This window comes from Salvelinus alpinus, chromosome 5 (assembly GCF_045679555.1).
Source record: "Salvelinus alpinus chromosome 5, SLU_Salpinus.1, whole genome shotgun sequence".
Lineage (NCBI taxonomy): Eukaryota > Metazoa > Chordata > Actinopteri > Salmoniformes > Salmonidae > Salvelinus > Salvelinus alpinus.
This window is the reverse complement of record NC_092090.1, coordinates 28,022,258-28,039,300: the sequence shown is the minus strand read 5'-3', so window position 1 is coordinate 28,039,300 and position 17,043 is coordinate 28,022,258. Positions and strand designations below refer to the sequence as shown.

The 17,043-nt window shown below is 47.9% G+C and overlaps 1 protein-coding gene across 1 annotated transcript in view; it reads left to right on the top strand.

The window, feature by feature from the left end:
- LOC139575834 (protein naked cuticle homolog 1-like) overlaps positions 1-9,509 on the top strand; it is a 55,933-nt gene extending 46,424 nt beyond the window's left edge. The window contains exons 7-10 of the mRNA XM_071401185.1: positions 1,052-1,199; positions 3,574-3,655; positions 3,832-3,992; positions 4,540-9,509. Coding sequence (XP_071257286.1) covers positions 1,052-1,199; positions 3,574-3,655; positions 3,832-3,992; positions 4,540-5,078 — 930 coding nt within the window. The 3' untranslated portion in view covers positions 5,079-9,509. The remainder of the gene's footprint in view (positions 1-1,051; positions 1,200-3,573; positions 3,656-3,831; positions 3,993-4,539) is intronic.
- The last annotated feature ends 7,534 nt before the right edge of the window (positions 9,510-17,043 follow it).

Here is a 17,043-nt window from a genome sequence, read left to right as displayed (position 1 = left end):
TATTTCTTGAGACGTATGAAAAAATGGAAACTAAAAATGACATAGGAGGCTTTTTTATGTCTTAGCGTTTGAAACGGTATCTGGAGCTAGTCCCCAAAGAGCTCATAATAGGCCTTTATGTTGCATTCAGAGAGAGGCAAGGCAATAGGAATGCAGGCATTTGGATGTTTTAGAGGAGCAAGAGCAGAAGCTAGGCTAACAGGCCCAAAAAGGTCTGAATTTCTGAGTGGCTTTGTAAGCCCCTTTTCTTGGCAGTGACAGTCCAGGGAACATTAGTAGAAATGCAGTAATTACCTTCAGAGGGAAAATGCTAACAAGACTTGAAATATGTATAATTAAACATACTATGTTTTTGATCCATCTGTGGATGTTCATGTTGCTCTCTTCCTAAACAGACTTTTAAAGACTTAAGCGAGTGCAGATTTCAGATGTCTGCTCTGTGCTCACTGACTTTGTGTGGATGTTATTCGGCCTTTCTGTCTCCTACAGGATTTTCCCTCTTATTTTCTCTCTTTCTTATTCTGTCTATGTCTGACTCGTAGCCCTGAGGCAAAGGTCTGTGCTATGGCCCTTAGCTACTCAACTCTTTCAAAGAGCGAGAAAGAGAGAGATACTGAGAGGGAGATAATACTTTAAAAGCTCTTAATTGAACCACTGCCAAAGTTACACTAACCACCATAAAAAGCCTACAGAGAGAAAGGGTAATGAAGGCTCTGTCTATTAAGAGCAGAGCTGCTATAGAGTGGGTTGTGCATCAGTTCATCTTTTAGCACTTCTCCTCCCACCTCCCAGACATATCTTGTCATGCATTTATCCCATCTTTGTACTCCCTCTTTGTACTCCCTGCCTGATCACTTTACAGGGAGAACACTGAAATAAAACAACTGACAACTCTGCATGTTCTTCTCTTCATCTCCTGTTTGCCTGTAACATGCTAGACAGACTACAGTAACTGAGTTGTCGGCTGTGCACTAACTCAGACCCTCTCTCTCTCGCTCTCTCTTTCTCTTTCTCTCTCTCTTTCTCTCTTTTTTTTCTCCTCCCCCCTCAGGACATCACCAGCCTGCTCCACACCATCTATGAGGTGGTGGACACGTCGGTCAACCATTCCCCCAGCAGCAGCAAGACACTGCGGGTCAAGCTCTCCGTGGCCCCCGACTCCAGCCAGCGCTGGCGGAGCTGCACTCAGGGCCCCGCAGGTAACCACAGGGCTGGGAGAGGATCACAGGGCTGGGAGGGAGGGAGGATGGGGAGACAGGGGACCAGAAGGGGGAGATAGAGGGGGGAGGAGAGAGAGCGGTGTTCTTTGGGCTCCCCTACTTGACTGTTCTGCTGTCAGCACATCCAGAGTCTTGTTTATTGTCATGCGGAAAGGCACCTGCTTCAGGCATGTCAGACTCCTCTCTCTCTCACTCTCTGCCTATCTCTCCGGCACAATGGGGTTCATTTTTAATGATGGGAGTAGTGACAGAGCTGAGAACCCCCCAGTGCCTTCAAATACTCTGAAAGAAACCTTAAGAGATGCACCAACTCCGTTTGATATCCACAACCATTTTATTTTTCTCCAAAGTGTTTCTTCTTCTCCCTCACCCCCCACTTCTCAGAGCTGTCGGTAAAATATAGCTACATTCAACGTAACTTTTCTAACTGACGACTTGGTAAACAAGTATTGAGAATAATAAAAAAATTGCTATAAAATATGATGCCCTGTTTGTTTATCTGTTGTTGGGGCTATTTATAACGTCAAGCGATTCAAAAGAAGCAGGCTTTGAAAACGAACCATTAACTGTCTGTCTTAATGCTAATTTCAAACCACAACATATCTCACTTCATTAATAAACTCTGGGTTATATATACAGTACCAGTCAAAAGTTTGGACACAACTACTCATTCCAGGGTTTTCCTTTATTTTTATTATTTCTACATTGTAGAATCATAGTGAAGACATCAAAACTATGAAATAACACATATGGAATCATGTAGTCACCAAAGAAGTGTTAAACAAATCAAAATATAGTTTATATTTGAGATTCTTCAAATAGCCACCATTTGCCTTGATGACAGCTTTGCACATTCTCTCAACCAGCTTCATGTGGTAGTCACCTGGAATGCTTTTCAATTAACAGGTGTGCCTTGTTAAAAGTACATTTGTGGAATTTCTTTCCTTCGTAATGCGTTTGAGCCAATCAGTTGTGTTGTGACAAGGTAGGGGTGGTATGCAGAAGATAGCCCTATTTGGTACAAGACCAAGTCCATATTATGGCAAGAACAGCTCAAATAAGCAAAGAGAAACGACAGTCCATCATTACTTTAAGACATGGTCAGTCAACCCGGGAAAATGTCAAGAACTTTGAAAGTTTCTTTAAGTGCAGGCGCAAAAAACATCAAGCGCTATGATGAAACTGGCTCTCATGAGGACCGCCACAGGAAAGGAAAACCCAGAGTTACCTCTTCTGCAGAGGATAAGTTCATTAGAGTTAACAGCCTCAGAAAGAGTTCAAGTAACAGACACATCTCAACATCAACTGTTCAGAGGAGACTGCGTGAATCAGGCCTTCATGGTTGAATTGTTGCAAAGAAACCACTACTAAAGGACACCAATAAGAAGAGACTTGCTTGGGCCAAGAAAAACGAGCAATTGACATTAGACTGGTGGGAACCTGTCCTTTGGTCTGATGAGTCCAAATTTGAGATTTTTGGTTCCAACCGCTGTCTGTTTGTGAGATGCAGAGTGAACAGATGATCTCTGTATGTGTGGTTCCCACCGTGAAGCATGGAGGAAGATGTGTGGGGGTGCTATGTTGGTGACACTGTCTGTGATTTATTTTGAATGCAAGGCACACTTAACCAGCATAGCTACCACAGTATTCTGTAGCATTACACAATCCCATCTGGTTTGCGCTTAGTGGGACTATCATTTGTTTTTCAACAGGACAATGACCCAACACACCTCCAGGCTATGTAAGGGCTATTTCTCCAAGAAGAAGAGTGATGGAGTGCTGCATCAGATGACCTGGCCTCCACAATCACCAGACCTCAACCCAATTGAGATGGTTTGGGATGAGTTGGACAGAGTGCAGAGTGAAGGAAAAGCAGCCAACAAGTGCTTAGCATATGCTGGAACTCCTTCAAGACTGTTGTATAAACATTCCAGGTGAAGCTGGTTGAGAGAATGCCAGGGATCTGCAAAGCTGTCATCAAAGAAAAAGGTTGCCACTTTGAAGAATCTCAAATATATTTAAATTTGTTTAACACTTTTTTTGGTTACTACATGATTCCATATGTGTTATTTCATAGTTTTAATGTCTTCACTATTATTCTACAATGTAGAAAATAGTACAAATAAAGAAAAACCCTTGAATGAGTAGGTGTATCCAAACATTTGACTGGTACTGTATATATTTTTTCTTTGTGTCTTATATGAGACCTGGAGTAAATAAACGAAGCATTGTTGTTTTTTGTATTTTATAGATCTTCAAAGTAAAAGGCAGTGAACAAAGGTTTCTTTCTTCTGAGAGAAATTGTGTGTGTGTGTGTGGCTGCTCTTTTTGATAATGTCCTGCTCTCTCACAGACATGCCCCACCCCAGAACCAAGACTGACAAGTGCATTGAAGACCTTAAAAGTGTAGAGAAGAAGTCTCGAGCCCTCCTCAGGTAACATATGTTCTACAGCCTGCATCAAGGTTTTACAAGACAATAATGTACATCTGTACATCTTTGACACTAATAACAATCTTGATTTTGACACCGACAGAATGTATGTTTTGCAATGCATCTTAGAGAGCTAAAAACTTCAAGCTGTTGTAAAGTCCCATCTCTCTCCCCTCCAGGCGCCATCACAGTGACCACCACACTATCCAGCACCAGGTTCTGACCCAGCAGGGTCAGAGTCGGGGCTGCCAGCGCCACTGTGTGGATGAGAACCTGGAGCGCAGGAACCACTACCTAGACCTGGCCGGCATCGAGAATTACACATCCCGCTTTGGAGCAGGTGAGCTGGCCCAGGTGGGCTGGTCCGGGGGGGTAGAAAGCCAGAAGATTGAGGGGGGCTAGAGCCGGGGGCGATGGTGGAGAGATTGGAGACTAGAGGCACTGACCGATCACAGCACCGCGGTACTTTGAAGCTGTGTCCAGATAGAGGCCTTCATTACCCCAGCACCTGCTTGGAGGCAGGCATGTAGGTCTGGCCAGTAAAACATCTGGACCCACCAGGGCACAATACGATATGTCTTCAGGGGCCAGGCCTCATCATGAAGTGAATTAAATTATGTTTAATATGGGGCTGCTTTTGTTTAAATGTCTGTGTTGACGGGCTGATTTTTTTAGTGTGACCCCCCCCTCTAGTTCAAACAGAAAAATACACTTTGTTCTGTGAAAAAAGAAAGCAGAAAAAAATGAAAAGAGGTATTACAAAAGTATTGGAAATGGTAATTTTAACGTTTGAGTTATGAACTTCTCAGTCATTCAATTAAGTTATTGATGTATCAATTGACCCATCATGGGTTATTTATCCTGACCTGTATTTCTCCCCTCTCCAGCCCCCACCACAGAGCCTGTGAAAGCAGAGCCACAGACCCGACCATCGAACCAGACCAGGTCTCGCTCTCATGAACCAGAGAACGGCCACACCTACTCCCACCACCATCGATCACAGGTGGCCATGGAGAGCAGCACCGCCCCAGGCCCTGACACCCTTTGTCCCCCACGACCGAGTAAAGACTCAGGTAAACACGCCCTGCGCTCCCCCAAGTCCCACAGCCGGATGCACCCCACACAGACCACCACGGGCAGGGTGATGAGGAGCAGAGGGGCCCCACCTCCCCCGGCCCTACCCAGCCAAGCCCCCCCTCACCAGTCCTCAGCCCCCTACCGCAGGCACAAGCAGAGGGCCAAGGAGGGCCAACAGCAGTACCGGGCCCTGGGGGCTCCAGTGGGGTCTGTGGTGGAGAAGGAGCAGGTGAGGGTCCTACCCAGTGTGCTCCTCTATGAAGGAGGGCTGGCCCAGATGGTTCAGAGGCACGAGCATCATCACCACCATGAACACCACCACCACTACCACCACTTCTACCAGTCCTGAGCCAGCCAGCCAGCCAGCCAGCTCCCTGCCCTGCTGCCCCCGGCCCCAGAGCACCTTCTCACAGCCCCACCTCAACCTGGCTCCACTGCCAGGCCAGTAGACTCTACAGACAGACAGGCCCCTCCCACACAGCACAGCAACAGCACAGCCAGAACTTTGTCACTGTCAGGGGGAGTTGGGTCTTGCATGGCCCCGTGGACTAAGAGGACAGGACATCAAGAGGAGTTGGACAGACAAGGGGAGGTGCAGGGTGAAGAGGGTTATTATGGGCTTGTCCAGGCATGAAGAGTCCCTGTGAGGCAGCGGGACAGTGTCTTGGTCTTCAGGCGTGCCAGGAACCAGGAGCAGGACAGGGCAGAGGGATGTAACAGGGGAGCCTGAGAGGAACAGAAGGAGAAAAGAGACTTGGCTGTAATCCTTCAGAGGACTCCTCTCATCCCTCTCTGTCTGTCTGGTTCTCTGAAACCCTTTACTCTGATGGACTAGTTGACTTCACGAAGCCATACTGGCACTGCCATCCTCACAGACCTCTATGTTTTGGGGAAGGGGAATCGGCGGTGAAGGGCTGGTTTGGATGGAAAGACTGATGTAAAAAGATAAAATATATGATGCTCAGTGTCCAGTGAGTTTGTGTTCGAGAGAGAGCGAGAGAGTGCGTGTGTGTGCGTGCGAAAGAGAAAAATGTGTACATTTGTGTGTATGAATATACAATGTGTGTGTGTGTGTGTGTGAGCATGTGTGCATTGGTTCATATGAGTGTGTGGTGTATGGTGTCTGGGTGTATGGTGTCTGTGTGCATGTATTACCTGTCTGCTGTGACACTCCTGTCGCCACTGAAAACCACTTGAAAAGCACTTGTGGGTGCAGTTGCATTGGAGACACTTTGGGCTGTCAGAACAGAGGACTGACAGGCATCGGCTGGATATGATGAAGACAAGATCATCCAGCTCCTGAATCTCACATGCAATACAGGACCCTCCCTGAGAGAACAATGTTGAAATGTTCAGTGAGAATAGAAGACTGTAATCAGCTGCTACCTCTAGTGTTATTAATGGAATTGTTGGTGTTATTATTATTGTTATTAATCAGATGCTATTTTTCAGTTACATTTTGTTCTATTTTTTAAAGATGACACAATCTGCAGTAATATAGTGTTGAAACGTTCCTACATGTTTTACCTACATATTGTATGTACATATATTATCAACATTATACGCTTTATTTATAATGTGACGTTTGTTGATACAATCTACATTTATTTCTCACTCAACCCCATTTTCCCGATGTACCCTATTGAAAGATCCTTATGTATACAATTTAGACCATCAAAGATACAACTCTGACTCCCTCTAATATCACCACCTAATATCACCATACACAGTTCTTTCACACAAATGGTCAGTGTACACCTTCTCAAGTACATCTCTGCCTTCTGAACAGTGTCTGTCTCATCGTTGTGGTTAGCAGTTCACAGTAAGGCTCTTTCTCATTAGCTGAATCATAAGTATGTGGTGGTTGACAATCCACAGCAGTCCCATGATCCTCCAGGTCTGATCATAACACATGACCCTAACCTCTGTCCCCTCATGAGGCATCCCCCTGTCCCCAGCTGTCAGCATCCTTTTCACCAGGCCGCCATCATGCCATGTGTCCCCAGCACTCAGGCAACAAGGCTCTGTTTGACGCTGGCTGGGCGGACTGGGCCGGGGTGGAGGCTCTCAGCTGTCTGTCTCATTCCTCTGGTGCTAGGGACCAGGCCCAGCCCACAGGCTCCACCAGGACCATAACTCACCCTGCTGATGGCCTGCTGTTGGGCAGGTAGCTCCAACCATACATGACCTCAGATCCTCTCCCACCCTAGGTGAACCATCAGAGCCCTACACCACTGTTTAGGACAGGTCACTATGGTATGCCTGCATCTATTCCAGGAGCTCCTGACCGAGTATCATCTGGTCAGGGTAAAGAGGAAAATACTAATCAGCAATGTTCCCTCTATTTTTTTTCGTCACTGAGCAAATTTCAGGTCTGCTGAGCACAAACTTGAACGTTGTGAAAATTCGGAGCGTGTTTAATGTGAACACTGAGGTGGTAAACAATGGAGACAATGCATCCCATAATATGTCAACATGGAAATAGCTGTTCTATCGTTCAGCCTACAGTAGCAGACAATGTGTGGTGTTCAATGTAGGCCTACATTCCATGAGACCTTTGAAAAAAACATGCAGGGCTTGAGATTAACCTGTTCATCCATCTGTCCTTCAGACATGGTGACTCAACATGTGTTTGATGCAAGAATCCACTTTATAAAATAAAATGCATCGTTATTCACATACCATTATTACAGAGAATCAGGCAAAATATGCTACCCTCTGCCTATTGGCTACACTGCTCCTTTAAGACAAATAAGCAATTTACCTGACTTTTCAAATATGTCTAGAAATGCACACGTTTTGTGCTCTTGTAGGAAGCAATCACTCCCCCATTGCTGACTACAAATGATCTATAACTGGGCTAATAACTGACTAACTAGCAAAGGATATGAACACATGTACACATGTCGCTACATGTAGCTCTGGCTTTGATCTCAAAACAAACTCATCTACTCACCACCACTCATGCTGTATAAACAGTCCAGTTCAAAGTGAATGGCACAGATCCATATATGGCAATGGTCTATTTGCATATAGGCCTACTGCAGCTCTGATTGGTTATGGTGCACCGGTCTGTGTAGAGTACGGCCTATGTTGTGCCTGTCAATGCAATAAAATCCTACTCCGATGGGTTCTGCCTACAACAGATCTCTTGCATAGTTTGTTTTGTTTTGATATGTTGCATTGAAAGTGGCTTATATTGCGTTGTTTCGATCACAATTCCCACAGTAAACAGAAACATGTTAACTAATGGGGAAAACTCTAGAAAGTTTGTGCTTCTCTGTGTGGGCTGATATTTCCTCTGCATGGCAGTCCTGGGGGAGCTGCACGCCCGCTCTCTCGCGCATCTTAGAGGGAACATTGGTAGTCAGTATGAGCTAATAGACCTCGCTACTGGCTATGTGTTGTGAGCAGGTGTGAAGAGTTCATGAATTCCCCTACAGGTGTGTTGAACCTCACACCAGGTGTGTGGACATCAAAGCCAACTTTCCACTCTGGGTCATGTATAGGTTTAGAGCTTTTACTACAAGTTTCCGTTAGTGTGTGTTTTGGGTCAGTTGAGGGAATCTGGTGCATTCCAGTCTTGTCCTGAGCTCCAGTGCTGCCTTCTCTCACATAGCTGCAGACTGTCCATTAGCAGAGGCACCAGTCAGGCTGGCCTCACCACGGGACACAGTCACCCACCTCAGCCACCCCCAAGGGGAACGCAGCTGCACCCCATTCCACAGCAACTCTCTCCCCTGGAACGCTGCCGGTCCGCTGGCATCTGTCTGGCCTAGCATGGCAGCACCCCATCTGACAGGGCCCATCTCAACACTATAACTCATGTTGTAGTTTTCACCCCACACCACGGCAACACCACAGCTAAACAGTAGAGGTGTTGTGTGTATGTGAGAGAGAAGGTGTCTGCAGTGATCCCCTCAGACAGACACTGTGGCAAATAGGCAGGGCTCTGCTTGGGTTCTCATCCTCAGTTAAACTCCCTCCCCCCAACACTACAGACACTAGATGAATGGTGCCATGTGCCTCTAGAGTACTGTGGTATTATTGGGGCAGCCACTGGAACAGATATCTCTGTGGTGCGTTTGAAATGGAGCCCTATTCCCTATATGATGTACAACTTTTGACCAGGGCCCAGGGTCTCTGGTCAAAAGTAGTGCACTGTGCCTCTTTAAAGGGACACTCCAGCTTCACCGGCATCTAACGTTCTGCTCCAGAATGCTCCACTGTATCTTCTCCATCTGTAAATGTATTCAGTTTTGGTATTTACAGACAAGACTGAATTAAATGTTCTCACTGTATTCCATCAATAAGTTATGTTTTGTAAAATTAATGTATCTACATGTTAAACTAATGTAAATAGTATATGGACTGCAGAAAGGTTATACCAGTAACGTGTAGAAGGAATAAACGTATTTATAATAATTGAATGACTGAGCGAATATACAGTATTTCTGCCAAGCTATCACACTTGCCTACTATTTTGTCACTTCTCTACAGTATCCGCTGTGCCGATCAGTGCTAGCAGGGAAGGATAGTTGTCTCTTTCTCGCACTTCCTTCACTTCTTCTTGGTGATTGTTGTAAATGAAACATGTTTAGCACTTGCTGTTCAGTTCCTCAATAGCAGACCAGACCCTTTCTCTCTTTTCACTAATGGCTTTTTCATGACTTTGTTTAGTTTATATAGACGGTTTTTGATTAATTGCTTTATTTATTTGATAGCAGAACTGTGCCAAGGGAGATACCCTTTCATTAAAGTATGAACCTGTTCCCTAGAATACGTCTGCTGACTCCTCTTTGTGTGGGTTTGCTGTGCGTATTTGTGTTGGATATATATGGATGAGGGAGGGAGTGTGTGTGTGTGATCTAAACTATCTGTGTGTCTTGGAATCTGTTTCTGCTGGACCTCTGTGCCTGTGGTGTTTTTTATGCATACATTTCCTCATTGTAGTGTTAGTGCGTTTGGGTTTATTGCGGGTCGTTTTATCCGCTTGTGTGTGTTTTGATGTGCCGTGTATGTGTTTGTTTGATGTGGCTGTATGTGGGAACATGTGGGGATGAGGGAGTCAGAGGACAGCGGAGAGGGGAAGGGGGGGGAGGATCCTTTCCATCCCACCCCATGGAGCCTCGGTGGGTTCCCAAATCTGGCTGGCAACAGCTGCCCGCCATGCCACACTCTCTACATGCACACCCTTTGATATGCAGCTTAAGCTCTTATCTCTCATTGGGACGACCACAGAGTGTCCACGGCAACGTGTTCTCGGCAACGGGACCTGCCATTCTCTCCCAAATAAATCCCATTTAAATCAGCCACGTTTGTGTGTCCGGAGAAGTCGGCATCATGATTAACAGTATCTATCCCTCCGACACTGACACATCAAACCATTTCCAAAGCTCCATTTCTTCATTTCATCTTTTAGTACATCAATTGTATTCCCAGCCCACTGCAGGGTCTACATGGAGATATGTTAGCCAGGAGTGGGTATAGAAAACACAGCAATATCTAAGATCAGTCTTTCAAAGTCATTCTTTGGATTCTTTGATTCGTTTCACTTTGACATGTCTTTTTGAACTCGCTGGTATTATGTTCATTAACTAACGCAGAAATTGGAAATTGCACTGCTATAATTTCTAAGGTGTTTGATTTGATTTAATTAGACTGACCTCAGATCAATATCTGGCTCAGTTGCTTGCTTTGGCTCTTTCTATGCCTCTGTCTCTCTCTCTCTCTCTCTCTCTCTCTCTCTCTCTCTCTCTCTCTCTCTCTCTCTCTCTCTCTCTCTCTCTCTCTCTCTCTCTCTCTCTCTCTCTCTCTGTCTCTCTCTCTCTCTGTCTCTCTCTGTCTCTCTCTGTCTCTCTCTGTCTCTCTCTGTCTCTCTCTCTCTCTCTCTCTCTCTCTGTCTCTCTCTCTCTGTGTGTTTGGTGCTCTGTGTGTGAGCATTCAGATGAACCCAGGTCAGAGGATTATTATAGAGCCCTGATCATTTATAGATGAGCCCAAACTCCACTGTAATACAGCAATTACTCTGTGATGGCCCCTGAGAGACATGGGGAGAACAAGTTGGAAAGAAGGCAGTTAGGATGGTGCTCTGTTCACTCAGTTGAGGAAGAGCTCCATTCCCATCACACAGTGGATATTTAAAGCTACAATATCAAATCATTACTCTCATATATACACCTCTGGTTACTCTAAGGCTGCGTTTATACAGGAAGCCCAATTCAAATGTTTTTTTTAACTAATTGGTATTTTGACCAATCAGATTAGCTCTGAAAATGATCTGAGGAGAAAAGATCTGATGCAATTTGTCAATATACTAATTAGTGGAAAAAAATATTTTATAATATATTTTTGTGAACTATATATTTTTGTGAACTCAGTGCAGTTTGCTTAATTTCTTGTGCAGTGTGAACACTCCAAAGCAACTCAAACCCTCAAAAGAGCCCAGAAGCGAACTGAACTGAGACCATCTTGAGAGGTGGTCTGAGTTCAGTTCGCTTGAATTCTGTAGTTCGATTCCCTTTTTAGGGCAATGTGAACAAAAAGCTCACCAGGTTCGCTTGTCATTATTCCCACACCACACACTAGACTACTGCAACACTGTTTCCCCTGCCATAACCCCTCACACTAGACTACTGCAACACTGTTTCCCCTGCCATAACCCCTCACACTAGACTACTGCAACACCGTTTCCCCTGCCATAACCCCTCACACTAGACTACTGCAACACTGTTTCCCCTGCCATAACCCCTCACACTAGACTACTGCAACACTGTTTCCCCTGCCATAACCCCTCACACTAGACTACTGCAACACCGTTTCCCCTGCCATAACCCCTCACACTAGACTACTGCAACACTGTTTCCCCTGCCATAACCCCTCACACTAGACTACTGCAACAGCATTTCTCCTCCCATAACCCCTCACACTAGACTACTGCAACACTGTTTCCACTGCCATAACCCCTCACACTAGACTACTGCAACACCGTTTCCCCTGCCATAACCCCTCACACTAGACTACTGCAACAGCGTTTCCCCTGCCATAACCCCTCACACTAGACTACTGCAACACCATTTCCCTGCCATAACCCCTCACACTAGACTACTGCAACACCGTTTCCCCTGCCATAACCCCTCACACTAGACTACTGCAACACCGTTTCCCCTGCCATAACCCCTCACACTAGACTACTGCAACAGCGTTTCCCCTGCCATAACCCCTCACACTAGACTACTGCAACACCGTTTCCCCTGCCATAACCCCTCACACTAGACTACTGCAACACCGTTTCCCCTGCCATAACCCCTCACACTAGACTACTGCAACACCGTTTCCCCTGCCATAACCCCTCACACTAGACTACTGCAACACTGTTTCTCCTGCCATAACCCCTCACACTAGACTACTGCAACACCGTTTCCCCTGCCATAACCCCTCACACTAGACTACTGCAACACCGTTTCCCCTGCCATAACCCCTCACACTAGACTACTGCAACACTGTTTCCCCTGTCATAACCCCTCACACTAGACTACTGCAACACTGTTTCCCCTGCCATAACCCCTCACACTAGACTACTGCAACACCGTTTCCCCTGCCATAACCCCTCACACTAGACTACTGCAACACCGTTTCACCTGCCATAACCCCTCACACTAGACTACTGCAACACTGTTTCCCCTTCCATAACCCCTCACACTAGACTACTGTAACACTGATTCCCCTTCCATAACCCCTCACACTAGACTACTGCAACACCGTTTCTCCTGCCATAACCCCTCACATTAGACTACTGCAACACCGTTTCCCCTGCCATAACCCCTCACACTAGACTACTGCAACACTGTTTCCCCTGCCATAACCCCTCACACTAGACTACTGCAACACCGTTTCCCCTGCCGTAACCCCTCACACTAGACTACAGCAACACTGTTTCCCTTCTCATAATCCCTCACACTAGACTACAGCAACACTGTTTCCCTTCTCATAATCCCTCACACTAGACTACAGCAACACTGTTTCCCTTCTCATAACCCCTTACACTAGATTACTTCAACACTGTTTCCCCTGCCATAACCCCTCACACTAGACTACAGCAACACTGTTTCCCTTCTCATAACCCCTAACACTAGATTACTGCAACACTGTTTCCCCTGCCATAACCCCTCACACTAGACTACTGCAACACTGTTTCCCCTGCCATAACCCCTCACACTAGACTACTGCAACACCGTTTCCCCTGCCATAACCCCTCACTAGACTACTGCAACACCGTTTCCCCTGACATAACCCCTCACACTAGACTACTGCAACACCGTTTCCCCTGCCATAACCCCTCATACTAGACTACTGCAACACTGTTTCCCCTGCCATAACCCCTCACACTAGACTACTGCAACACCGTTTCCCCTGCCATAACCCCTCACACTAGACTACTGCAACACCGTTTCCCCTGCCATAACCCCTCACACTAGACTACTGCAACACTGTTTCTCTTCTCATAATCCCTAACACTAGATTACTTCAACACTGTTTCCCTTCTCATAACCCCTCACACTAGACTACAGCAACACTGTTTCCCTTCTCATAACCCCTCACACTAGACATCTGCAACACTGTTTCCCTTCTCATAACCCCTCACACTAGACATCTGCAACACTGTTTCCCTTCTCATAACCCCTCACACTAGACTACTGCAACACTGTTTCCCTTCTCATAACCCCTCACTCTAGACATCTGCAACACTGTTTCCCCTGCCATAACCCCTCATACTAGACTACTGCAACACTGTTTCCCTTCTCATAACCCCTCATTCTAGACATCTGCAACACTGTTTCTCTTCTCATAATCCCTCATTCTAGACATCTGCAACACTGTTTCTCTTCTCATAATCCCTAACACTAGATTACTTCAACACTGTTTCCCTTCTCATAACCCCTCACACTAGACTACAGCAACACTGTTTCCCTTCTCATAATCCCTCATTCTAGACATCTGCAACACTGTTTCCCTTCTCATAACCCCTCACACTAGACATCTGCAACACTGTTTCCCTTCTCATAACCCCTCACACTAGACATCTGCAACACTGTTTCCCTGCCATAACCCCTCACTCTAGACATCTGCAACACTGTTTCTCCTGCCATAACCCCTCACTAGACTACTGCAACACCGTTTCCCCTGACATAACCCCTCACACTAGACTACTCTAACACTGTTTCACCTGCCATAACCTGTCACGTTCCTGACCTATTTTCCTTTGTTTTGTATTTATTTTAGTTGGTCAGGGCGTGAGTTGGGTGGGTTGTCTATGGTTGATTTTCTATGTTGGGATTTTGTGTTCGGCCTGGTATGATTCTCAATCAGAGACAGCTGTCAATCGTTGTCCCTGATTGAGAATCATACTTAGGCAGCCAGGGTTTCACTTGTGTTTTGTGGGTGTTTGTTCCTGTGGAGGTTTTGTTGCCACACAGGACGGTTTCGGTTTTGTCACGTTGGTTGTTTTTGTATTTTGAAGTGTTTTGTTGACTTTCATTAAAAGAATGAACACTAACCACTCTGCGTTTTGGTCCACACCTTCTATCAGCGAGGACAGCCGTAACAGAAACACCCACCACAAACGGACCAAGCGGAGTGGAGAAGGGCAGCGACAGCAGCAAAGACAGACAGAGGAATGGACATGGGAAGACGTCTTGAACGGCAAGGGTTGCTACACATGGGAGGAGATCCTGGCTGGAAAGGATCGCCTCCCATGGGAACAGCTGGAGGCAGCGAGGAGAGCAGAGGCAACCGGAGAGAGGAACCAGAGGTATGAGGGTACGCGGCTAGCACGGAAGCCCGAGAGGCTCACCCAAAAATTTCTTGGGGGGGAGCTAAAGGGGAGTGTGGCGAAGCCGGGTTGGATACCTGAGCCAACTCCCCGGGCTTACCGTGGAGTGAGAGGGCGTCGTACTGGTCAGACACCGTGTTATGCGGTAAAGCGCACGGTGTCCCCAGTACGCGTGCTTAGTCCAGTGCGGGCTATTCCACCTTGCCGCACTGGTAGGGCTAGGTTGGGCATCGAGCCGGGTGCCATGAAGCCGGCCCAACATATCTGGCCTCCAGTACGTCTCCTCGGGCCGGCGTACATGGCACCAGCCTTACAGATGGTGTCCCCGGTTCGCCAGCATAGCCCAGTGCGGGCTATTCCACCTCGCCGCACTGGCAGGGCTACGGGGACCATTCAACCTGGTAAGGTTGGGGAGGCTCGGTGCTCAAGAGCGCGTGTCCTCCTTCACGGTCCGGTATATCCGGCGCCACCTTCCCACCCCAGCCCAGTACCATCAGTGCCGACACCACGCACCAGGCTTCCAGTGCGTTTCCAGAGCCCTGTTCCTCCTCCACGCACTCTCCCTGTGGTGCGTGTCTCCAGCCCAGTGCCTCCAGTTCCGGCACCACGCACCAGGCCTACTGTGCGCATCAGCAGGTCAGAGTCGGCCGTCTGCCCAACGCCGCCTGCGCTGCTTGCCTGCTCAGCGCTGCCTGAACTGTCTGCCTGCCCAGCGTTGTCTGAACTGTCTGCCTGCCCAGCGCTGCCCGTCTGTCCCGAGCCGTCAGAGCTGCCCGTCTGTCCTGAGCTGCCCGTCTGTCCCGAGCCTTCAGAGCCGTCCAGCCAGGACCAGCCAGAGTCGTCCAGCCAGGACCAGCCAGAGTCGTCCAGCCAGGACCAGCCAGAGTCGTCCAGCCAGGACCAGCCAGAGTCGTCCAGCCAGGACCAGCCAGAGTCGTCCAGCCAGGACCAGCCAGAGTCGTCCAGCCAGGACCAGCCAGAGTCGTCCAGCCAGGACCAGCCAGAGTCGTCCAGCCAGGACCAGCCAGAGTCGTCCAGCCAGGACCAGCCAGAGTCGTCCAGCCAGGACCAGCCAGAGTCGTCCAGCCAGGACCAGCCAGAGTCGTCCAGCCAGGACCAGCCAGAGTCGTCCAGCCAGGACCAGCCAGAGTCGTCCAGCCAGGACCAGCCAGAGTCGTCCAGCCAGGACCAGCCAGAGTCGTCCAGCCAGGATCCGCCAGAGCCGTCCAGCCAGGATCCGCCAGAGCCAGCCAGCCAGGATCCGCCAGAGCCAGCCAGCCAGGATCCGCCAGAGCCAGCCAGCCAGGATCCGCCCCTCAGTCCGGTGCTGCCCCTCAGTCCGGTGCTGCCCCTCAGTCCGGTGCTGCCCCTCAGTCAGGTGCTACCCCTCAGTCCGTTACTGCCCTTTGGAATAGTGGGATTGACATGGAGGGTGGATATTGGGAGGAGGCCACGGAAGCGGGGGTTGACTATGGTGGGGTGGGGACCACGACCAGCGCCAGAGCCGCCACCGTGGACAGACGCCCACCCAGACCCTCCCCTAGACTTTGTGCTGGTGCGCCCGGAGTTCGCACCTTAAGGGGGGGGGGGTTCTGTCACGTTCCTGACCTATTTTCCTTTGTTTTGTATTTATTTTAGTTGGTCAGGGCGTGAGTTGGGTGGGTTGTCTATGGTTGATTTTCTATGTTGGGATTTTGTGTTCGGCCTGGTATGATTCTCAATCAGAGACAGCTGTCAATCGTTGTCCCTGATTGAGAATCATACTTAGGCAGCCAGGGTTTCACTTGTGTTTTGTGGGTGTTTGTTCCTGTGGAGGATTTGTTGCCACACAGGACGGTTTCGGTTTTGTCACGTTGGTTGTTTTTGTATTTTGAAGTGTTTTGTTGACTTTCATTAAAAGAATGAACACTAACCACTCTGCGTTTTGGTCCACACCTTCTGTCAGCGAGGACAGCCGTAACATAACCCCTCACACTAGACTACTGCAACACTGTTTCCCCTGCCATAACCCCTCACACTAGACTACTGCAACACCGTTTCCCCTGACATAACCCCTCATACTAGACTACTGCAACACCGTTTCCCCTGCCATAACCCCTCATACTAGACTACTGCAACACCGTTTCCCCTGCCATAACCCCTCATACTAGACTACTGCAACACCGTTTCCCCTGCCATAACCCCTCACACTAGACTACTGCAACACCGTTTCCCCTGCCATAACCCCTCACATTAGACTACTGCAACACTGTTTCCCTTCTCATAATCCCTAACACTAGATTACTTCAACACTGTTTCCCTTCTCATAACCCCTCAGACTAGACTACTGCAACACTGTTTCCCTTCTCATAATCCCTCACACTAGACTACTGCAACAGCGTTTCCCCTGCCATAACTCCTCTCACTAGACTACAGCAACACTGTTTCCCTTCTCATAATCCCTAACACTAGATTACTTCAACACCGTTTCTGCTGCCATAAC